This window comes from Scatophagus argus, chromosome 23 (assembly GCF_020382885.2).
Source record: "Scatophagus argus isolate fScaArg1 chromosome 23, fScaArg1.pri, whole genome shotgun sequence".
Taxonomy (NCBI): Eukaryota; Metazoa; Chordata; class Actinopteri; family Scatophagidae; genus Scatophagus; species Scatophagus argus.
This window is the reverse complement of record NC_058515.1, coordinates 7,749,490-7,774,118: the sequence shown is the minus strand read 5'-3', so window position 1 is coordinate 7,774,118 and position 24,629 is coordinate 7,749,490. Positions and strand designations below refer to the sequence as shown.

At 40.0% G+C, this 24,629-nt stretch overlaps 1 protein-coding gene across 36 annotated transcripts in view; it reads left to right on the top strand.

Moving 5' to 3' along the window:
• LOC124054897 (receptor-type tyrosine-protein phosphatase delta-like) overlaps positions 1 to 24,351 on the top strand; it is a 339,738-nt gene extending 315,387 nt beyond the window's left edge. For 21 of the 36 annotated variants that reach the window (XM_046381377.1, XM_046381378.1, XM_046381396.1 and 18 more), the window contains 14 exons: positions 169 to 281; positions 2,335 to 2,376; positions 2,961 to 3,058; positions 6,274 to 6,397; positions 9,641 to 9,816; positions 11,508 to 11,627; positions 11,743 to 11,897; positions 16,702 to 16,987; positions 17,968 to 18,146; positions 18,378 to 18,504; positions 18,732 to 18,857; positions 19,897 to 20,051; positions 20,259 to 20,394; positions 20,913 to 24,351. In XM_046381377.1, coding sequence (XP_046237333.1) covers positions 169 to 281; positions 2,335 to 2,376; positions 2,961 to 3,058; positions 6,274 to 6,397; positions 9,641 to 9,816; positions 11,508 to 11,627; positions 11,743 to 11,897; positions 16,702 to 16,987; positions 17,968 to 18,146; positions 18,378 to 18,504; positions 18,732 to 18,857; positions 19,897 to 20,051; positions 20,259 to 20,394; positions 20,913 to 20,981 — 1,906 coding nt within the window. In that variant the 3' untranslated portion in view covers positions 20,982 to 24,351. The remainder of the gene's footprint in view (positions 1 to 168; positions 282 to 2,334; positions 2,377 to 2,960; positions 3,059 to 6,273; positions 6,398 to 9,640; positions 9,817 to 11,507; positions 11,628 to 11,742; positions 11,898 to 16,701; positions 16,988 to 17,967; positions 18,147 to 18,377; positions 18,505 to 18,731; positions 18,858 to 19,896; positions 20,052 to 20,258; positions 20,395 to 20,912) is intronic. The other 15 variants (XM_046381409.1, XM_046381400.1, XM_046381408.1 and 12 more) reach the window with 1 other exon arrangement.
• Positions 24,352 to 24,629: the final 278 nt, after the last annotated feature.

Genomic DNA, 24,629 nt, shown 5'->3' with positions numbered 1-24,629 from the left:
GTTTTAGTCCACCCCTTGTTGCCTTATGCACTGTAAGAATGTAGTCCTGCCACCACTACAATTACATATTTGTCTGCAGTTATTGTCAGCACACAAGGCAAGCTTGAAAATGATACAGTTTTGAGTGCAGAAAAAAAAAATATTTACAATGTGCCGTTTGTTCTGCAGAAAAAGAGCAGAATCTGAAGCTAGAAAAGGCAGTCTGCCCAACAACAAGGAAATGCCACTGCATCATCCCACTGACCCCGTTGAGCTTCGGCGTCTCAACTTTCAAACGCCTGGTAGGTACTCCAAACGAAGTCAGTGATCTCTTTCACTGTCAATTTACAACTAAATATGCACTGGGAAAATGGACACCAACGCTGCTGATTGCTTGCTTAAAGTAATAATTTAGATTCTGAATTAGCTTGATATCATTCATTGTTTGTTCATCGGCAACCACTGTTGACACTGAAACCTGATAGCAGAATGTTCAAAAAGTCAAATATCTTTGCAGTGAGATTAGTGTTAAGAAAGAGAGCAGTTTGCAGGTAGACAATGGACAGGTGCTTGGAAAATGCACAAAGGGTCAATACTGACAGTTTCCTCCCTGGAGACACTTCTCAGTGGAAAATGAAGAGGCAGAAATGCAAGCTTGACAGTTTCTTGGCAGCTGTCGTCTTCCTCTGCACCTGCGTTATCCAGGTCATCAAGACTCGTCATGCTTACTCAGAATAGTACAGTCCTGCATGGTTGTTACTATGCTGCTTGAAGTCAAAGGATGCGGCATTGTGGAAGGTTAGGCAAAATGCAAGATGTGTCACAGCTTGGTGTTCAATTCTGTATGCGAGTCAACGGACAGCGAGGAGAAACTGGTGACAAGCTGTAGACACCAGCACTTGCTTGCTTTGACCTTTGGCGGTCAGTGGTCGTATCTCAGCTCAGTCACGTGGTCGTTTCTGGCCTGAGAGATACGATGAGCATCACAAACCATTTATCACCTGGAAAGGAGGTATTGCATCTTTGCCCCCGTTCTGACCGTAAGAGACACACTTAACTGCCATTTAAGTTCCTCTGGCACCAACTGCTTTGGGACAGGTGTTCAGAGACTGCCAATAATGTTGTAATATCAAAGGCATATTTTTCAGGTCAGCTAGTATGAAAGGAGGATGAATTATCCCTGCAGGCCCATTTTTGAAAAAGATTATGCATATTTATGAAAGCTCTTCAATGATGTTAGGACCATTACTGGCTGTTTCATCCTGGCAAAGGGGTATTTTTCCTTTTGGCTCAGAGTGATCTCAACCATCCACCCACTATTTCGCTTGCCTCTCAAGCCACCATTTCCACCATCCCGCTCTCCCCCTCTCCAAAAAAGCCTTTCTGAGAGTGAAAGGCTGGTATCTTGGCTCTGTCGCTGCTCAAAAAGAACCAAATGTTTTTGTTTTTTTTTTTTCCTTCCTACCACGTGGCCACATTCTCTCAAGTCCTGAAGTGCATCCACATTAGACCACCTCTTTCCCCTACTCTCTCTACCTTCTCTTTCACCTCTTTACCCCCAATGGATATTTTCATCTTAAGGATGCTTGATGTTTGAGTGACGGCGTGCTGGAAATGGTACTTTCATTGTCCCCCAGTGGTGGAAATGGATTTTGAGTAGCAGGGCTGCAACAGAAACACCCATCGCCGTCTTTCACAGAGATGTGAGAGTGGGTGGGAAAACAAGGCTCAGCTTCCATTAGCTAATGTCCACTTGTGGCAGCAAATGAAACATCACCTCAACTCTGGAGAGAGACACCCAACTGATGTGTCAAAGTGACATCAGAATTTGTTGCAGGTCTGTGGTCACAGGCTGAATTGCGACAACATGGTATCTTGGTGAACATCAGTGTTGTTCATATCCTACAGTTTTGATTGTTTCCTATATGTAAGCACTTAAATGAGTTCATGACGCACATACCTCAATTACTCAATTACTGTTCACACTCAACAACGCCAGTCATGTGGTGGCAAAGTCAAACAACCTTCACTGCAAGCTGAAACAGTATAAATAGTTTATCGCCATGTCAGCATCCTCAGGTTAAAATGGTGTCAAATAATTTCCTGTGGGCACTCCAACTTTGCAAGAAGATTTTTGTTCCCTTTGCACTTTCTTATTGTTGACATAAGCATGGTGGCATAGTCAAGCTTTTAGCATGATGATTTTGAATGTTACTAATGTCCCATTTAGAACACGCATAATTCATTCAGCTACTTGTCACGTTTCAATTTCTACCTTCTGTTTGTAAAGAAAATTGTCATCACATCGCGATAACATCTGCAATGTATTTAATTACACCGCCGTTTCCTCCACAGGTTCAGGTGCCTCCAGTCACCCCAGTAACCTCCATTTGTCAAGTTAGTTGGTCTCGATTATGCATTTGACATGATTTTTAGCTTTAATTCCCTTCTTTTCCACTTTTTTCTGCCTAGTCTTGTATTCCCATCCCCATCTAATCCATCTGGCGTTAATGCTATGTCATCACAGGAGGCGGAGTTTGAAATGACAGCCTGAAAACATGTCATCACTCAAAGCAGACAGCAACATCTGGCCTAACATTTTGAATGTTTTCTTTTTTGTTTGTTTGTTTTCTTGGTTGTTTGGGGGTTTTTTTTGTTTGTTTTGGATGTTTGTGTATGTGTCTTACTGTCATGCTAACTACCCACAGCAGCTTTCTTTGAGAATAACGTTCTTCTCTCTCAATAGGGAGAGTCCCAGTGGTACAAGTGTGCTCGATGACTTCTCATTGGCTTCTGTGTCCATATTCTCTCGACGAGCATGGCCACTGCTTTGAGTGAACAAACTAGCCTAACAAGACCCACTCTTCCATTCCCCCTGTTAAACACACATGCTGCTTATCTAATGATTCGCTGTCGGCTTGTGCGTGGGTGATGCCCTCTTACAAGACTGGTGACTGACCTACAGTCCATCTGATTGACAGGTATGGCTAGCCACCCTCCAATACCAATTATGGACCTGGCAGATCATCTGGAGCGCCTGAAAGCCAACGACAACCTTAAGTTTTCACAGGAATACGAGGTACGTGTCGGCTGAGTCCCAATGTTGACTCAGCAGTCATCGCAAGAGTGCTGTGTCATGAAGACAACAGTACAACATAATGCCTAGCATTATATAAACTGATTTCAAATCACTGTCACCATTTAGCGAGGTGGGCCAAACCCAGTCTTGCATTTAATGATTTTTTAGCTTTAATCCAATCATGGCATACACATTCTAACCACAAAGGAGTTGAGGGATGTCAATAATGTGTCAACTGGCTTTGGTGAATGACGGCCAAATAGGGTCAGAGTTTAGGAACAGCTTTATTTCTTTACTAACTCAAGAAATCTCAAAAGCGTCATATTCCTTTTTCATGACAGGCATTTTGACATGTCATGGCAGGAAACACACAGGTTCAATGAATATCATTAATAATGGATGTATTCCATTTCCAGTTCCAAGGCCCTGTCGTTTTTACCTTCTGGCTCACTCACATGACTTACAGAGGCCCTTGAAAGGGGAAAAGGGGCCATGATTAATGTCATTAGTAACACCTGTGCTTTTCTTGCTATGACAAGTCAAAAATGCTGTCTGCTGTGAAAAGAGGCCTATACAACTAACAACGAGTAAAAGGGCAACAAGACAGCCACAACATAACTAAAAAACCTACCCCGAGAAAGAACCCATTTGTAAGTTTACTTAGTGTTTAGCAAGTGACATAATATGAAAATACTGGCTATGGTGAGGAAAGGTGAAATAGTAAAAAATAAAAAAAATAAAACACACTTATGAAGTTACACCCAGCCTTCTTTACAATGCCAGTGGTGTGGAATTTCATCAGCTACACTTATATACATGTTACTGCTACTCACTTAGTTGATGATATTTTCAGCAATTATTCACCAATTAAAACCATAGGACTACAAATCTAGAACTTATCAGTACATCAACACTTCTCACAATACGAACATGTTGGAGTAAACAACTTATTGAACATACAGTATACTATATATAGAAGTATATTCAGTATTGTTTATCATGGAGAGACCTAGTGCTTGACTTCTTTACAAATGGGAGTAACTAACGTGCTACTAGACGGGAGATTCCAAAGGCTACAGTTGTACTTCCATTGGACACTTGTCCAATGAGTTAATCATATCTACACTTTAGCTTAAGTCTCACACTTCAATATATGGTCACTATGTGAATAAAACTGCACAATGGAACAAAGGTGACAGTTACATTTATGTAGCGTGCGATTACACTTTTAAACATAAAAGTCCTTACAAGTGACCTGAACAACCAGTGGGCTGCAGTCACATAGTGTAAATGTTTCTTTTATCTTTGCATTGGAGATGAACTTATGCTTGCAGAACACTCATGGTGCACAAAGAAGTAAGCAAGCAAGAGGTCCTTTCAGGGGGAATTTTGTGAGATAGGAACGGTCACCCTCTGTCCATTTCTCTCTGCGGGTGCTGCGACGGCTCCAAAATCTATGAGGTCACCATATGGGTGGCTGCCAAGGTGCCCAATCATTATTGCAGCTTAAGTACACTGAATTCCAGTTTCATAGTGCTTATCTGAGAGCAGTGGAAAGCAATTTTGTGAGTGCAATGAAATAAAGATTTTTATTATGAGCAATGTTGCAGCCCACTGTTTCAACACATTTTGATAAAATATCAGGCACAGCCAGTGGTTATCCCCAACATCTTGCTGTTTTAGGCGATTTCTGCAGATAAAGAACTCAGTGCTCAGTGCAATGCATTTCTGTATTCACACTGAGCCCATATGCTCTTAAAAATCTCTTAATATATGTCCTGCTATGTCCAGTGTTGTATCTAAAGTTTGCCATCACAAAACATGTCTAAAAATGAATAATAAAACACATTTTTGTGTTCATTGCTCGTATGAATTATTTTAAAGAAGTCATAAAAGTATGATCATATTCAAATCTATTTAGATTATAAGCAAGCTCAGTGTTGCAATGTCTCGTATTGCGCTTCGGTGGAGATAAACTCATAAAAGTAGTCTGTAGTCATTAAAAACAGAAGCACAACATTTTCTCTGTTATGTGAAATGGAATGCTATCTTTCATGTGTTCGCATTTTCCCTTTGTGATATTATATTTTATAGTTCATTTATCGGTGATGGGGGACCATTATCAATCTCTGTTTCACACAGATGAGAGAGGGCTTGAATAGCAAGTTGTGTTGAGCTAATCTCAAGCGTCGTGTTCTAGCCTGTGCCATAAAATCCCAAAAATCAAATGAGGAAACCTGATGGAACACAAGCATTTCCTTTGTGACCAATTCATAATGTATCTTTTATATATAGCAGTTACTTCATGCCAAGGACAACACATAGGTCACATTGTGCTTTAACGTCAAATTTCCATCCAGAAAGTGCTCTCTACTTCTACTTTTTACTTTAAGATTTGTAGACTAAAAGTGTCAACTTCCCTTGGTCTGTTGACATCCCATTTTCTCCATGATATTGAGAGGCAAGAACAGAGTCTATTTAAATTAAATGAGGAGAATAAATGTTAGGGTTTGACTACTCATCAATTAAATCAGCCATCAAAGAACAATAATTTCCTTTTGACTCAATAACCTTAAGTAGTTTCATATTAACAGCATGACACATTTCATGGTCACAACTTAATTTATGGTCCAGGTTTTCTGTGCAGAAAGGGGATACCAACTGGTTATTTTAGTATTCTAGAACATAAAGTATGTATCCTTATGTCCTTATGACAAACTCTTTCATGCTTAAGGGCTAAAGATGAATCGATATTTCTTCAATATGTTACAACCTCTCTTCATCACTGCTGGGTACACATAAAGAGGTCTAAACTAATACCTATGCATGACAGGCATACAAAATGTGTATTTTTAAACAAATGTACCATGACTAAATACATGACTAAATTCATCAGAGCTGTTGCTTTTAGAAACTGCCTTTCTCTTGGCCATAGCAAATAAAGGCTTGGTTAATGTCTGAAGACAGATAGGCTAAGTATGACCTTGTGTGTCAAGCACACTCTTAAAGTATGTAGCTTATTTATGCAGCAGTAAACTACAACAGATCAGATTTTCAGTTTTCTGAAAGACACGCTTTCTGATATGGATCTTGCATAAACACCTAACAGGCAAATGGCCCAGAGTTGAATTCAATCTTAGCAAATAAACTACTGTTAAATGTTCATGCAGTGCAAAATATTCTAAAGTAATGACAAATTTTCTTCTTCTTCACAGTCTATTGACCCTGGTCAGCAGTTCACATGGGAGCATTCTAACCTGGAGGTCAACAAGCCAAAGAACAGATATGCCAACGTGATTGCCTACGACCATTCCAGAGTCTTGCTCTCTGCTATTGACGGTATGTCGCCCACCAGCATCTTACCTCCCCACTGCTGTATCGATTCCAAAGACCGCCTGTGCAACTGTATCTTTTAGACCTCAGGAGCACAACCATGCTGTACTTTTAAAATTTATTCCTTTACTAGCATGTCAAACTACTTATTTCCTTTCACGCCTCAGGTGTTTGCAAAGGAAGAGGTGGCTTTAGAAAAAGGCAATTTTCCCTTAAAATGCTGAGGCAAGCATTCAAATAGGATTAAACAACAACTTAAAGTGAGAGATGCAAGGACGTTTACCAACATCTGTTTCTCTAATGCCTCCACTTCACTTCATATGAAGCCATGGCCTGTTTTTGCATGGAGTTTATACCTTATATACCATATATACAATATATACAGAACGAAGCACTGAGATTACACTGACCAGAGTGACACAACTGACAATGCACCTCTAAAAACGCTAAATGAACATCAGGGTCCAACTTTGCAGCTCGACAGTGGTAAATTTGTGTGTTCACTTCATTTCTTCATCTCTTACTTGACTTAAACAAGTGCAGTAAGAGTCTTTAGTTTAAATTAAAGATGTTTTGCACTGTACAGTACAGTTTCTAAATAATGAAAGACCATTCTGAAATGGCTATTTAAGTGGTGGATCCTTCACCAGTTAACTGGATTTAACACAATTGCACATACACACGCAGCTATTAATTAACCATTTCCATTGAGGTGCTCCCATGGAGGGAAAGGAAAATAAACAAAGTAATAAATGGCTAATGCGACAAAAAACATAGATAAAGACTTAGAGAGCCTTTTTGCTGTCTCTCCAAAACAACACACAGCTTGAGCACTGATGGAACTCCATTAGCCAGGCGTATAAACACATCTGCACAACCACATTGGAGCCTTTGTGCTATACCAAGCGAGTAGTTTTCAGCCAGGGGGACATGAGGGACTTCCTCTTTTCCTTCTAAAGCTTAAACAAAGCCTTTTGGCAAGCAGTACGTCTATTGTTTACACTGATTGAGTTCTTTGAATAAAAAGGGATTTGGGATTTGACATCAGAATCTGAAGACAGCTGCAGTACTTTCACAATTTATTGATGTGGGGATGGATCAGCAGAATCTCTGGAATACAGGCGCTCTGATGCTCGAGTACATCTGTGGACTATAATTGTCGTGACATCACTGAATTTGCTCCACTTCTGACGACTGACGAGGCACCTCTTGCCAAGTTGCCTGACCATACAAAACATGTTCTTAGCAGGATTAAACTGGTGTCTAAAGTTAATCCCTAAAACTTTGTCTACCCTTCATTTGCCAAAATTGTACAGTTTCTAATTTCAGTCAGAATGTATTAGTTTTTCTTAGCATGCATATTCCATCAATTCTCTCTTCTTTTCTGGAACACTGAGATTAGACAAGAGCTCTCTATTTTTCCCATTGTTCTATATTTGGTGTTATTCAATGAAGAGCTATATCTGAGTCATAGGTTTCCTGTTCTCCGAGGTCATTTATTCAGAAAATCTCATTGAAATCTAATGTGACAACGATAAATCTGTTCTGTAGTAAGAGGTAGTAATCTTCGAAATGAGTGTCTGCTCGTAAATGCACAGTCTTAACATGAACACACTGCTACTAATTATACACTAATTCCTATGCAAGACCACAAATTGAATTCTTAAAGAGTTTGGATGCTGTGTAAACCATAAATAAAACAGGATGTGATAATTTACTAATCCTTTTTGACATGTACTGAATTGGAAACAGTACAAGGACATCAGTGATTTCTGTAAATATATGCTTATTCTGAACTTGATGCCAGTGACATTTTTCAAACAAGTTGGGACAGGGGCAACAAAAGACAAACAGGAAAGTTTTGTACTGCTCAAAAAACACCTGTTGGGAAACAGGTAAACAGGTTCATTGGTAAAAGGTCATGGTACCATGGACTGGGGATGAAAAGGGCATCCTCGAAAGGCTCAGTCGTTCACGAGTAAGTGAGGTTCACCACTTTGTGAAGCACGACTGTATGAAAAATAATAACACAATTTGTTTTATTTACGTTTTAGACAGCATTCTAACATTAGTGGAATCAGGGTTGCGCTTCAACTAAAAGTCATCTTTATCATTATTACAATGCTGCATCCTAAAATCTTTTGTGTATTTCCTTTAAGATTCTTTTTCCTTTTCTATGGGGAGCACTGAACAACACTGCAGCAATGTTTATTTCCTAATAAGCATATTGACAGAGAAAATTGGCAGAATTTATACAAATCCTGAGTGACAGAAAGCATAAAGGCAAAATCCATTTGCAAATGTGCACTAAACAACTTGCCTCCTTCTCATTAAACCACAGTAATGTCTCCTTTTGCTTTTTGCTTTTCAATTTGGAAATGCACTTATCCCTTGTCCATCAAGAAATGTACAGCCGCTTGGCTGTGTGGACAACATCAACAAAAAAGTAGAGGGGTGGGGAACAGCTCGGGGGGTTGTCTGGTGGATTTTTGAATGTGTTCATATTCCATTTTCTTTCCTTTTTTCCCGTTGAATAAGTTACCTGGGAGTAAAAGGGAGTCTGGGGGAGAGGGGGTAGAGGAAGCAGTTGGAGTGAGGGGATTCTCTGATACGTGGCGTCCATGCAGATGAGACTTATCTTGGTCGACCATGTGTGCACGAAGCCCCTAAACCGCCAGTCCTGAAGCATTGACTAGCTGTCAGCTCTGTCTCTTTCGCCTGGATTTGAAAAGGCTGCTGTGCTTTTCATTTAATATTAGCAAAGGGAAGGAGTGAGGAGGGGAGGGGAGAAAATTGTTTTGCTAGTTTTTTTGTTGGTTTGTTTTTCTCCATGTGAGGTGACAGACTTTTTGCCTACCAAGCTTTATCTGTACGTCAGTTACAGATATGAAAGAGGGACACAGGAAGTGTGGATTTAAATGTGCAGTTGATAGTAAATATATATCCTCATGGATTGTAACACTGGTTTCAAATGTGACCGTTTCATGCTATTTTTCTGTTCAATACTTAAAACACAAAGGACAGACTAACACAGTGGGACCCTTATGTGGGGAAGGATCTGACATTATCTCAAATCAGGGGAAGGAAATCGAACTTAACCCAGCAACTAACAACATTTTGTGACAATTAGTGTGCACATTGTGCTCGTCTTCCACCATCTAAATCCCTCCGTTCTCTGGTGCTTCTCACAAAACAACCCTTATACAGACTCCAACTTTACAACTCAAGTCACGCCTTGTTTCTTTTTAGGTATACCTGGAAGTGACTACATCAATGCCAACTACATTGATGGCTACAGGAAGCAGAATGCCTACATTGCCACGCAAGGATCTCTGCCAGAGACATTTGGTGAATTCTGGAGGATGATCTGGGAGCAGAGGAGCGCCATCATAGTTATGATGACCAAACTGGAGGAGAGGTCCAGGGTAAGAATGGAAATAATGAGACAGCTGAATTTCGGGAGTGCTCTCCATCTCTCTAACAAATGCCATTCAAAAGAAACATGTTTGTTTTCAGACAAAAATATATGTAAAGGTGTGAGCAACGTCCTTACATTCTCAGTTTGATCCTGAAAAATTGCAATACAGGTTCTTCCAACTCTGTCTGTTCTCTATTAGTGTCCCTAACAGTTTGACGTCCTTGTCCTCGTGTTTTTTTTCTGACCCTGTTTGATCACTGCGGCATGTTTGTACTGTATTTACGCTCAAGGAGAAGCCAGGTTGCATTCTGTTATCAATTGATATTCTCAATCTTCTCTTTGCCAACAAAAATGCCAACATTTTCTATTGTTGTTTTGTCCTCACTGATTAGTGACTTGGCTCTCTTCATTCGCCTTGCACTGCGCTAAAGGCACCAGATTACAATCAGTAAGAAAAAAAAACAACAACACCCAAACTGTAGTGAAAGCAACAATGTCCAGCTGTACGCACTCACTGCTCCTTTAAGGTTGATGTGGTCAAAAGGCGCTTTCTCTCTCTCTCGCTCATCCAACACTGAGCACATGAAAGCTCGCATGGAGTCCATAAGCTACTGACCTTCACACTTTTCTAAGAGACTGACATAGTGTTAAGAAGGAGTGCTGACTCAATCCAGAAAGCAGCTTTCTCTCTGTAGCTGTACAATCTGCAAAGCAGATACATTCCCGTGGCTCCTTTTCAACATTTTCGGCACAGTAAAATGCGTGATTCTTTCATTAAATGTGGTCCATGCTGTCAGGCGTCTGTTTCACTTCAGAGATGCTTTGCGATATGAGAGTGCTTCTTGGCTCTGCAGGAAATGCTTCCTGCAAGACGTCCTACGCCCCCCCCATCCAGCCATACCATTATATTGTTTGACATTAGTCGTACATAATACGCTTTTGTTGCTGCCAATGACTCCTGTCTTTCACATTAATCAGTCATATCATATGCTGGGAAGCACTCAAGCTGTCTTTCTCTGTTTTCCATATTTAAAGCTTGAGTATTTGCAAGTAAATGCTATAATGAGTCTGGTGTCAATGCTGTAACAGCTGCTTAAGAAATGAAATTAGTGGATGGTGCAATTTGTTACATGTTTGAATATTACAGCGGTACAATCGGTGTATCAAGAGTCCCAGAGCATCACACAGCAGGACTTGTTGAGCATGATGACATTTCAGTTGTGTTAAATATACAACCAAAACCACATACAGATACTATGAAAAAAAAAACCAGCTGTTACTTCCTTCCTAACACCAGTAGTGCTTCCCTTTGTCAGCCAATGCAGTAATGCTATAATGGAACAGTGTTTTATTGGCCGTTAACTGAGAAACAAAGCTGTGCACTCAAATAGCAATAAAGCTGACAAGTAATATGATTGGAAACTGTGGTTACCTTTGTAATTACAGAGTCTGTCAGGACAATTAATAGCACTGTCGGCTCTGTATAAATATCTCAAGCCATTTCATTGATTATGAAATCAAACCTAGTCAGCAGGAATGAAGGGAATCTGGATATTTATTCTACTTTTATTTGACTTTGTGCAGGCCTACATTTGTGCTCAGGAAAAAAAAAGACAGCAATACATCAACTATAGGGGAGAAGACATTCATATATTCCTATCTGGATCTTGTCTAATGTCACATTTCTCTCTGCTGCAGGTGAAATGCGACCAATACTGGCCTACAAGAGGGACAGAGACATACGGCCTCATCCAAGTGACCCTGCTCGACACAGTAGAGCTGGCCACATACTGTGTCAGGACATTTGCACTTTTTAAAGTAAGGAGCATTTGGATTTTGTTTTCTCGTAGGAGCTACTTACACCCCCCTACGGCTGTCATGTGTTTGATGCGAACTGTGTTTGTCACTAACCTTTCTCTGCCTCCTTATTCAGAATGGCTCCAGCGAGAAAAGAGAGGTGAGGCAGTTCCAGTTCACGGCCTGGCCAGACCACGGGGTGCCAGAGCACCCCACTCCGTTCCTGGCCTTCCTCAGGCGGGTGAAAGCTTGCAATCCTCCAGATGCAGGGCCCATGGTGGTACACTGCAGGTAAGAAACAACATGGTGTCACGAAAATATCCTGAAGCATGAAATTGATTTTGTTCTCTCCATTTGCTCTAATGAATATATGAATACATATGACAAAATACAATACACCCATGGTTATTTTGAGGTTTATAGGTGAGTCATTTGTGTACTGACGATAAATATTTTTTCAAAGCAGATTAGTCATGAAGCAGAAGAAAAACTGTTGTCTAAAGGAGAATATGTAACAGGGACTGAACTAACAAACAAATCAGCCTACTAGCTTTCACAGAAGGCACTTTAAATCTGAAGGTGCTTTCACTATCGCAGCGCAGAGAGTACGAGTGGCATTGCCCTCAGCAAACTTAAACATCTCCTCCCACACACTGACACACAAACATGCAGACGTGTTGCGTTCTTTGTTGCGCCACTAACATGTCGCACATCAGCAGCCCACAAGTTGCTTTGGCTTATCCCTTGGGTTACTGCTTCTGAAACAACTAATTTTCAAGCCAACTTCACTTCCCTCTGCTACATAAGCATCCAGACTCCCAGCAGAGAGGCACAAAGATATAAGACAGACTTCTGGCTCCTCTCAAACTCAGGAAGTCTTCAGAGGCTCTGCACAGAGAAAGCAAGTGACTGAAGAGGGGGAAAAAAGGCAGTAAAAATGAAGAAACGGCGATAGACCGTAATAGATACAAACTTGTGTCAGAAAGTGACAAAAAAGGGAAAGGGGATTAGAGAAGAATTAGAATTACCACATGCTGAAGTTAATTAGAGCTAGTTGCCGAATTGCTTTAAATTGAAAATCCTGACTTTTTACAATGAAGCAGAATGCAGGAATTAATGCCATTCTGCAGATGGGAGTTTTTAATTCCTCTGGTTCCCTATCAGATATAGTCAATTCCAAGCTCCAAATCCTTTAAGAGACGTTTCCTCACTTCACGTTTGGCCGCCATTTTAAAACAGAGTCATCTTTTATATTTGCATACTTTATTTTAAGCAAAAAAATAAATAAATAAAATTTATAAGCAAGATGTTTCATAATCGTCATTATCTCCAGAATACTAGTGGACAGATTCTGAGATATGGACACCCAAATATTGAGACAGAGATTTTTACACTGTAAAACTGAGAACATCAGAACTATGCTGTCTGACAAAACAATAACGAATGACTCAACCTATTGTATGATTCCTCTGAATAACTTGTGTGCCTCACACATCACTGGAGTTCCATAATAATTCATTTGATAAACACAAGGAAATGGAAGACAGATTCTTGGTGAGCCATTTCTTATTTAGACTTAAGCTTTGTGTGCTGGTGTTCATCTCATGTCGCGACGTTTCCATTTATTTTCCAGTCTTCATCATGTAGTAATTATGAAACAGCAAATTTAAAGAAAGGTTTTTTTTCTAGATCATTTGTAGTTTTTACATGAGCTTGTGGCTGAAACTAATCTACAAACTTGTCAAAAGATTTATAATTTCTTTTTCCCATTTATTTTAGTTATTAGCTTCAGTTACACAATTTTACAAGTACAACAGACAATGCCTCACACAGTGCCATAATGATAATGGATAAGTTGAGGAATTTTGTGTGCAAATATGTCATCGCAGGAGTATTTAATAATATTACTTTAAATACATTCATATGTTTCTCCTGCAGAGCTAACCCTTCTTACAAGGTGAAATCATGGTGCATCTTGAGAAACCTGCCTCCCATGGACACTGTAGCATGTTTCCTGCTTTCCCAGTTCCTGCTGTTTTCACTAACCCATAGGTCAGGGTCTGTTTTGCTCTTCTAGCTAAAGGGCTATGCAGGCGTTGTGAGGTGACGGAACAGATCAAAAGGACATGATTGAATGTCACAGAGATCACTAGCTCTCTCAGTGACCCGGAAGGAAAAGTTTTGATAGAACAACCCACACTCTCAAAGGATTCAACTGACAACCTATTTCTCCCTTTTCTTTTTCTTTTTCTTTCTATTACAGTGTATTATTCTGATAGTCATAAAACACAAGAGTCGTATTACCGAATTACCTTCGGTTACCTTAGTTGCAATTGACAAAACAAACAGCTGGCATGCTAGCGAACACAGAAGCTTGGAATTTCCCCAGTTTTTTTGCTTAAAGCATGCATGTACATGCTGATGGATGGCAGAAGACTGGATCACACTGCAGGAGTATCTAACAGTTGCCATTTGGACAGGCTGTTCTCTGGGTAAAGGAGTAACTGCATCCAGGCTACTGTCTGCTTGCATTATCACCTAAAAGGTGAATACACACCTGCTCCACACCCTGTGCAGCTGTATGGAAGCTGTTTCACCCCAGTTGGGTGTGGTTACAACTCATATCAGTGAGTGCAGCTGAGGTTTTCATCCATACATGATTTGTTAGGAGCAACTCCACCATCATCAGAAGACTTCACACACCAATAAAAGTCTGGCATCATTATTGTGTGGTCAGCAGTTAACATGAGACAAGAATCAGCAGTGGTTTGTGAAATAATGTGGCTGAACCTACAAAGTAACAAAATCTAAAAAGTAACAAAATCAGTTTGCAGGAAAATCCCATTCGTCCCGAGTAGGAAATGAATGGTTTTGTTGATCTACTTACCATATTTTGTAAAGTATTCATACACGCAAAGACCTAAAATTAGTTTTGACGCCATTAACAGCAGTGAAGTGATCCTGCAGAGTTTGAGTTCATGCGTGTGTTCAATTGGCAGTGTAGCGAAATGGTGACAGGTTAGCTGACGGCAAGAGATCTGGTAACAATACATATGTAATTGCTTTCACTGCTGCTCACACTTTATCTTCCCGGGACTCATTGCAGCTGTATTTCACACTGCACTTTCTCTCCCTTCCCCTATTCCCTAAACTCTTGGAAAGCATTTTAGTCTGACACTTAATGTGCAGCGACGTCCAAAGCAGCTGGTCTTGACTGGCTGAAAAGGCAGTGTCAGGTCATTAGTGCAGTCAGTCCGCCAGCTCCCCTTCAACTGCCAAATGGTCCGACGGCTTTCTGCATCACTTCGTCGCAGAACACACAAAACGTTGCTTGTCGATAAAGGAATATTGCATATGTTCCCAGCATCTCCTGATCTTACGTTTAAAGAAAATTTCCAAATATCCCGCAGCTCAGTCTTTTAGAGAACAAACGTGAGAACTACACAACTTCGCAACAGCTGGCAGCCCCTCTCCCCATATAATACAACACTCCCTTCTGTCTCCTCACCTCCCTCCTCCCATTCCTCATCTTCGTCTGTCTCCATCTCTCTAGCTCAATGCTGTCACTCTGTCACTTACTCTCTTGCAGGTCATCACTCTCCCACATTCAGGTCTGCACTGTAAAATGTTTTCAGATTGAAAACAGCTGGGGTAAAGGGAGAAATCTCCTCTACTTTCTGCATCCCCAGCCCAAGGGCTAAGTTGTTCTCAGACCTGGAAGTGATTCATTCTTCAAATATCCCCAAGACACTCTCACATTTCTTTTCAGCCTTTAACTCAAATGCATATTTTGTAATCACCCTCAAGCAGTCAAAAGAAAAAAAAAAAAAAAGAGGTTCAGCCTCATTCAGCCAATGTCAGCCATTTTTAAAGTGATCATCTGATAATTTGTTAAAGCCAATGACTCCCATATGTGTCTTTATTCCATTTGCAGCACAGTTCCAGTGCAGCATGGCACATTAAGCAGACTTGGCCCCCGGGGACTAACTTTACTCCCTCTTGAGTTTTCCTTCTCAACCCTTTCCCCGTTCTTCAGAGCAAATGAAAAACAAATGCTCCATCAGAAGGAGGAGGCACGAGAGCATGGCTCACACCTCGTAGGCATGTCAGCTTAATGGATTGAATAACCTATTTACTTTGGAGTGCCAAGTGCAAGGACTTGTCTTGTCAGTGCTGTGGGAGGAGAGTTAACGAACAAGATTTAACACCACCCTGTCACCCCTCGGTAAATAAATTGTCATCAGAAAACATCTTCTGCGCGGAGGCATGCGCTATTAAAACATGTAATGTGCCAAAGTGAGCATCTTTAGATCGTCAGCAGTGTGCAAAAGGGGGCCACATTTGTACAGCGTGTCTCGAGCTGGCCTGCAGAAGAGGTCGAAGAGTTACTGTAAAACATTTTCCCTTTTTCTCAGAGTGCTTTTTTTTTTTTTTTCTTTTTGCTTGTGCATTTTTACAGACTAATGTAAAAATGTGACAATGTGAATCTTAATGAAGAGACCTGCCTTTCAGTGCCTCTTCTAAAGCTCTTATGCCATTAGGATGCACTGTGCTAATCTAATGGAATTAATTGAAGTCAGCTGCACTTCTCTGAAGTTGCCCAGCACATTAACAAAGCCCTCAAAAAATCCTACTCTCAAAAATGTGTCTGAGTATCCACATTTAGGTGTGTATTTGTTGTAGCTGGTGGCACCATGAGATAAAGGTTAAATGTTGCGGCTGTATAAGTGATGGGTCCTGATGGGTTGGAGAGCACATGGGGAGTCCAGAGGGGTGAAACTGGATTGAAAAGCCAATAGTGAGCTCACTGAAGGCTGCCCCTGCCCAGCCCTCTTCTCCACACGGTGCCACTTCACATGTAATTATACTCCAAGCCAAATGGTCCTACCTACAGTGGCAAACTTGGCACAGGGAGTTCACCTCACTGTGAGGAGAAACAGAGTTCTTTAAAGCGAGTGTACACGCTTCAAGAAACCTCTCCTTTCATGAGACTTCACTGGAGATCAAATACAGTCAGACACATTGTTCATGCTTGTCTAGTTATGACATGGAGTTGTATTATTAACTGTTTTTTTTTCCTTGTTTTTGACTGCAGTGCTGGGGTAGGACGCACAGGTTGCTTCATTGTGATTGATGCCATGCTAGAGCGCATCAAGCACGAGAAGACTGTGGACATCTACGGGCATGTAACTCTAATGCGTGCCCAGCGCAACTACATGGTGCAGACAGAAGACCAGTATGTCTTCATACACGATGCGCTCCTGGAGGCCGTCAACTGCGGCACCACCGAAGTGCCCGCCAGAAACCTATACGCCTACATCCAGAAACTGACGCAGATAGAGGGTGGAGAGAATGTCACCGGCATGGAACTTGAGTTCAAGGTACAAACCGTGAAGCACTGGGCAAGATCGTCACACCTTACTAAAAACATAATAATATGATATCAAGTGTTACACCATCATATGCAGCCATATGCAGCAAGAATTGACAGGCATCGGATTGGCACCCCATGACCAAGTCGCATGAAGGCTCCAGTGTCACCGATTGGCCTTTCAGTTCAACTCTTTTCCAGTTCCCATTAGGACCACCAGACAGCTTGGGGCCTGTGGTTTCCCCCTCTGTGTCAGTTAGTTCACTCACTTGTGTGACTCAACATAGAATAAATTCTCCCCTTCTGGTTCCCCCTCCCCATAGCTCCCATTCATTTAGTTACAGGGGTCTTGATTCACATGAAAACGCCAAACACAGCTTTTCCCCACCACAGAACAGTTGCCAGTGGGACTTGGGCAATATACTTTACAATGAGAGGCTCAACCAACCCTATTCAACACCCAAGAGTCTGTGGTGTTGCTATAAGCATTGCTTTTCTTGTCACGCACCTACTTTCTTGCTCTGTAATGGATGCTGATTCCACTAAGAGATGATAAACAGGTTAGATTACACTGCACTTCTGTCCACTCCAAGCTTGCTTGGGTATCCATTTCCCTGTCTTTTCATCATAACATGCTATTTTTTTCCTTGCGAAGGCAAGCCATGATAGTAATCGCTTCGATTCCATTTCCATACTTTATGGTTACGTGAAATAGTATAAAACCACAGTACACTATGAGATTATAGTGTAGATTTCATTAGCCACTATGGGCAGCTTATTACTCTTCATTCAGTCGGACTTGCATCAAAGCAGGAAAGAATCCAAAGGCATGCAATTGCTCATAGTACCTGGATATTTCTTATGTGAAGGCAACCTTTAGTGTCAAACACAGTCAGTCACCAGGGAGACAAAGAAACACCAGAATATCGGAGCACCTCACCTGGCACCTGTATGGCTCAAAGATATCTCTTTTTCTCTGTCTCCGTGCAGCGTTTAGCTAACACTAAAGCCCATACATCACGATTCATCAGTGCCAATCTCCCCTGCAACAAGTTCAAGAACCGCCTTGTTAACATAATGCCATACGAGTCCACACGAGTGTGTCTTCAGCCCATTCGAGGAGTTGAGGGCTCCGACTACATCAATGCCAGTTTCATTGATGGGTACAGGTAAGTACGAACGTGCACTGACACCCACTGTCAATCAGAAGGCCAGCACATCAATTCATTACACTTGAAAATAGATATCACTTGGGAAGAGTCAGCAAGACTGTTGGTCAGTAATTGCAACTATGGCTCTTTAAGCACTGTCAAACCATTCACAGTAAAGGTTCTAATGTATTTGATTGTTGACTGTATCACACCATTTTCATCCTCCACTATTTTCATGATTTTCTACAGGCAACAGAAAGCCTATATTGCCACACAGGGACCACTGGCAGAGACCACAGAGGACTTCTGGAGAATGCTATGGGAGCACAACTCTACTATTGTCGTTATGCTCACCAAGCTTAGAGAAATGGGCAGGGTATGCACACACTTGAAGGGCTTCGGGGGGCACATTAACCACCTTATTCTGAATACACAACACAAAAGCACACATTGCAAAACAGATTCAGTCATGACAATGAAAGCTTTCCAGCAGTAGTTACAATACGAGTTGAATGAAAAAAATTCTGAGAATGAACACAATGAAGCTAGTGTATGAAGAGTGTTGTGGCTCATTGTGGTATTCTATTTTTTCACTCGCTACAGGAAAAATGCCACCAGTATTGGCCAGCAGAAAGGTCGGCCAGATACCAGTACTTTGTGGTGGACCCCATGGCTGAGTATAACATGCCGCAGTATATCCTGAGGGAGTTCAAAGTGACTGATGCCAGGGTAAGCAGTGTTTCACAGAATAAGTTTAAAGTTTAAAGATCAAAAACTGACATTGTGGGAATACAACTCTAAATTCAGCGATACAATGTTACAGTTCGGTCTGGTGTATTGTTTTTCAAAGTCTGGGTTGTGGCCTAACAATGGGTCACTGGGATACTGAATGAGTTCACCAACAAAATAATAACAATTTTTAAGTTGTTTTTTCTTTTTTAAAAAAAACAAACTAACATAAAAAAGAAAACAATAAACAACTTATGTTTGACACTTAAGTTGCATTTGAATGATCTATTTACCAAGAGAGATGATTTGGATGGCAGTGCTGAACATGCTTATTTGTGAAAAGATTTAACATTGCAGTCGTCATTAGCTCAAAATTTTGGCATTGTATCAAGTATTTGTTTATGCCGAACTATGGCCTTAAGTGTAACATGAACATAAATATATATTTGTGAGATTTATGACACATGTCAGTGTGTAAAAACAAATGTGGCGCCGGTAGCACTGCCAGAGTTTTTAATTCCATCAAAGACTTACACAGATAAATGGCACAGGCTTCCTTCTTTGTAGTGCATGTTACACTGTCTCGTCAATGGGATTGCTCTCCTTATCAAGGGGATACAATATCACTTAAGGAATGCACACCCTCAGAGTCAATCCTCTGAGCACCCTGTCGAGGGTAGCACATCAAAGGAATTAGCATCTTTAGTGTTCATGTTTAATACATTCAGGTAAAATGGCAGGCATCTGTAATAACAAAACAAAACATTTTCTCTGATGCTTTAAACTTGGCGCCTGTGCTATATTTTTTCAAAATGCCGTCTTGCACAGTAAAAACCCACAAAGGCGTGGATCATTATTATGGAGACGGTCATGGAACGAACTGCCATGGGTCGGCTGTCTGCAAAAAACCTCAGATTGGCTTCCTTGTTTCACTTCATCAGTTTTCCTTTGCCTTTTTTCCCCCCATATTTCTGACTGATGTTCCATTTAAGGAGCGAGCTCCGCACATTCACTCTTTCTTCCCATCTGCTTTTCCCAGGACGGTCAATCACGAACAGTAAGGCAGTTTCAGTTCACAGACTGGCCTGAACAAGGAGTGCCAAAATCAGGAGAGGGCTTCATAGATTTCATTGGCCAAGTACATAAAACAAAAGAGCAGTTTGGCCAAGATGGGCCGATTTCGGTCCACTGTAGGTAAGTGACCGACCGGCATAACCACCAAAACGTATCACTCGCATTTTGTATGAAATGAAACTGAATACAAACATCTCTCAAAGTTTTAAATGCTGTCTGTCACTACACTCAGTTATCACAACATTGTTTGGCTTAATAACAAACTTTTGCTATTTTCATCTGGTTTCTCTGGCCTCACTGTTAACCTCTTTGCCCTCTCTTGCACAGCGCGGGAGTTGGTAGAACTGGAGTTTTCATCACCCTCAGCATTGTCTTGGAACGAATGAGATACGAGGGCGTAGTAGACATCTTTCAGACAGTGAAAATGTTACGGACACAGAGACCAGCTATGGTGCAGACAGAGGTGAGGTGTTTTTGGGGGTTTTTATTTTCCCCCATGCCTCTTTTCCATTACACTTGGAAAGAAAAAATAACTCACAAGCTATAATGTTGTAATACATCTACTTTTTTGACACTGTAGACACACGGTTACTGTATTACCAATCTGAAAGTATACTCAATTTACCAAATACAAGGGATGGTGATATTTGAAGTGTCCTCTTGAGTCATAAGGATCAAGTAACACAAGCTTCAATTACTAAATCAGTTATGCTCTTTGACAAATCTTGAGTAGGCTCAACTGCTCTCAGAACAATTCTTGTATAATTCTTCTTGTATCATCTTCAAGTTTTGAAAAAGCAACTGGGTGCTGAATGTGTCTGAAAGGCATTTCATTTTGTACATTTGGAAAACAACAAATGTTTCCATTCAATGGAAAAGGCTGCTAATGAACAATAATCCTGATAAAAGCGCAAAGAATCCAAAAAAATCCAGTATCTTATCCTGAGAGGGAATGTGCTTAAGTTTTCTCTTTGTTTCCAGGATCAGTACCAGTTCTGCTACAGAGCTGGTCTGGAGTACCTGGGAAGCTTTGATCACTATGCAACGTAAAAGACCCAGTATTGGAAGAAAAAAGCAGAGGGCCCTTTGGATAGAAAACCCAGTGAGCCTCTCTTCTGAGCCATAAATTCCTGCTTGAGAAAGTACTCCTTAACTCCTTGCTAACAACTCATTAAGTGTTGGATGTGCGACATGACTCGTCAAAAAATGAAAAAGAAGATTCCCGGAGGACCAAGTATTTCCCAACCCCAATAAAACCTTGCTTTGATACAAAGTGAGGGAATCCTGACTGTTGAAGCATCATAGGGAATTACCTTTTCTTTTGCTTCAAGGATTCATTTTGGGGCTCATAAAACTGAATGAAACCAACACGACAAAAAAGTAAACGAACAATTATGACATCGTCAGAAATGCATCAGTGATTATGAACCATTACGAGAGGCATTGGAGGCACAAAGAATGGCGGGGAAAAAAAAAAAAAAAAACAAACTTGATGCACATTGTAAAGAAAAAAAATCTGTTCCACAATCAAGTACACACTGACAACCCATCGAAAAAGAAGACAATGCTTGGTCCACAAGAGCAGGACAGACTTAAAGTAATAATGAATAAATAAATACCCTTTTTCCTGTCACAATGTTCATCATCTAAATTTTTGGGAGAGGGTAAAGTTCAAATGATCTATGATATAAAAAATTATTGATTTAGTTTTTTAGTACTTTATTATACAGCTGATGTGCTTTTTTTGAAATGTGTGAATTTCCTTTTTTTACACAAATTTATCGCTTGGAATAAAGTGATAAAAACGTATTTACGTAAATGTTAATTTTTTTTTTAAGCTGTAGAACTGTTCTGACGTATGTGCTATTTTGCAGAGAATCTCTTTGCTTTTTTAAAATTTCTTTTCTTTTGTTTTCCCTCATTTTGTTGCACAGAACAGCGTTCACACTACCAATATGTAAGTTTGTTCAAGAGGTTTTTGTTTTTTTTTCTTTGGGGTATTGATTTTTTTTTTTTTTAATTTTCTATTTTTGTTTTTGTCCATGATCACATACATGGCAACTTAATTACTCCCATAAGATAAACTGGGGCTTTGTGGAATCAACAGGGATGAGCAAAGTATGAAGTTGCTGCTACCGATTATCTTAGTTCTTCCATGTAAGAAGGGCGATATGAGAGAACCTGATTAATTGGATAAGGTTATATGAATCTATAAATATATGGTACAGATTGTCAAATATATATATATGAAAGATATATTGAAGTATAAATATAACATTCTGAATATATTGATAAAGTACACAATTTATGAGTAAAAAGTATATGAAATATGGCTTGTCTATGAAAGCTTCCAAACTGAGAGTGCGCTAAGGGGGAAATGAAATGAGATTTTTCACTGGAATGCACATCAGTAGGACAAAATTGTATTCTGATTCAGTGCATCTTTTCTTGTGCAATAAATATGTCTGTTTTTAGATAGGGTTTTATGTGGATATGTCATTCACTCATGACATTGTTGTTCCCCCCGCAAGCGAGGTGTGGGAGTGCGAATGTCAGATGCCAGTCAAAGCATCACTGGTGCATTTTTTTTTTTTTTTTTTTTCAAACTCTCCTACAGTCTGTAATTAGAGGCAGAGGGGTCACACAGCCGCCATCATAGCTCCACACAATAGGGCAAGGTACAAAGACGTCACTTTCTTGTGGTTCTTTCAAGCGTTCGGTGGTAAGAATTTTTTTTGTTTTCATTTTTGCATTTAGAGTGCCTTATATTTATGCCTGTTTTTATAATGTTTCATTTACCATAGTAATGTATATCCTTTGAGTAACCTAGGCATTTAGTATAACTGTGTTTGTATGGTTTATTCACTTTTAGTATTCATTTGTCACATGATGAGATTATATATGCAAATAAGAACATTTCAGAGCTCATATTTTTCATTTTCAGTGGCCTTATTGTGGCTGAGTGAATTAGAACAAAATAGTTTATATCTATATATAATCACTGTACTTTACAGAAAACAGTCTAAAACACATGATAGTTAAATGATGTATATTTAAAAAAAAAAAAAAAAAAAAAAAAAAAAAAAAAAAATCAGACATAGAGCCAGGGATGAGACTGCAGAATGCTGGCCTCAGAACCAAAACAGGACGGTGGCCCAACATTAATGAGCTTTTTACAGATCGTCACTACAGTCACATGTAATAACAATAATATTCCCATTTTGAAACGGGCCGTCAAAATAAAATTCGGTCAAAAAAGAATGCCTAAAGCACGGGTCATCAACGAAGGGTTTCTTCTTCACGCCTTAGGTTTTAACGACAGAGTTCACATGTCGCTACTGAGAGCAGACATGAATACATACAATCTGCAACGAAATATCAGTTCTGTTATCCTGACAATCCTAAAACGGTGTGTCACGTCCATTTCTACGACATTACAGCTAGGAGACTGAAGGTTTAGCTTGGTTATGTTTCAGTCTTTATGTTGAGCATCATCTTTAACCTCTTCATACCCTCTTTGATGGCTTTGTGGATGTGCATTCCAGGTGCTTTCTTTCCCTTGTTAACTCAAGCAGCTGTATGTTTCATTTTGGTCGACTGCTTACCTTGTTATTTTTGTCATGATTTTGAGATATAAAAGTGCTATTATTTAACCTCATGATGGCTAATGTTACATTATGTTCAAGTCTCGGAACATGTCTATTTTTTTCATCTCATCTTTTTTTTTTGTTTTGTTTTTTTTCCTTTTTTAAATAGATTTTTCATATGCATGGTGAAATGTTGCAGAATGGCCAAAGTTGGCCTGGTAGGAAGATTTGCACTTTCTCTATCTTTGTACTATGCACTGCCCTATTGATTCTAAACCCAATAATATATTACTTGAACCCATCTATAAAAAAAATCTTAAACGTTCACTTTGTGTGTATGTAAATAACACAAAAAAAAGGTATCAACTCTTGGAAAAAAAAAAGACAAAAAAAAAAGTTTGTGGCAAAAAGAGCATCCATTCTGATGCCATGGTTACTCCAGCAGATAACTTCAGAAAAATCTGTCCCCCAACCATCTGTTCTTGTGGCTTTGCCATTCAAGCTTGGAGTGTCATTAACAGAAATAAACGTTGTGTTCTCTGCTCTCTCTATCTATCTCTCGTCTGGATGCATAGACTGAAAATTAAATAATGAAATTGTAAAAAAAAAAAAAAATAATAAAAAAAAAAAAAAAATGGCTTGTTAAAAAGATCATACAATTACCTCTGATTAGTTGTAAGCGTAAACTGTTTCTTTTTCTGAATGAAAGGAGTGCTTTTTATTTTCTTACTTAGGTTACATTGGTGGCGAAAGAAGTCTGTATGAAAATCAGTTCTTTGCTGACACAAGTTCCATTTGTTATAAATGAATTCTATTAAAAAATGTCAGTGTTATGCATTGGCGTTTCACTTGTTTCCCTCCACCTCACTCTCACTGGAAAAGACTGATGGAGCTATTTTACCCCCTGCTGGTCTGGGTCCAACACATTATCCACAGTTCTCTCATGAAAGGGGAAATTGAGCCTCACCACATTTGAATAGATTTCCATCGCTCTGGTTGTTCTGTCACTGATGTCAGCTCCCGATGAATCACCAGGGGAACCTTTGACAGATGAAGTGCGATGTTTTCGAAGCTGCCCTGTTTTTAACAGATTCTGTTCACCCGACCAACA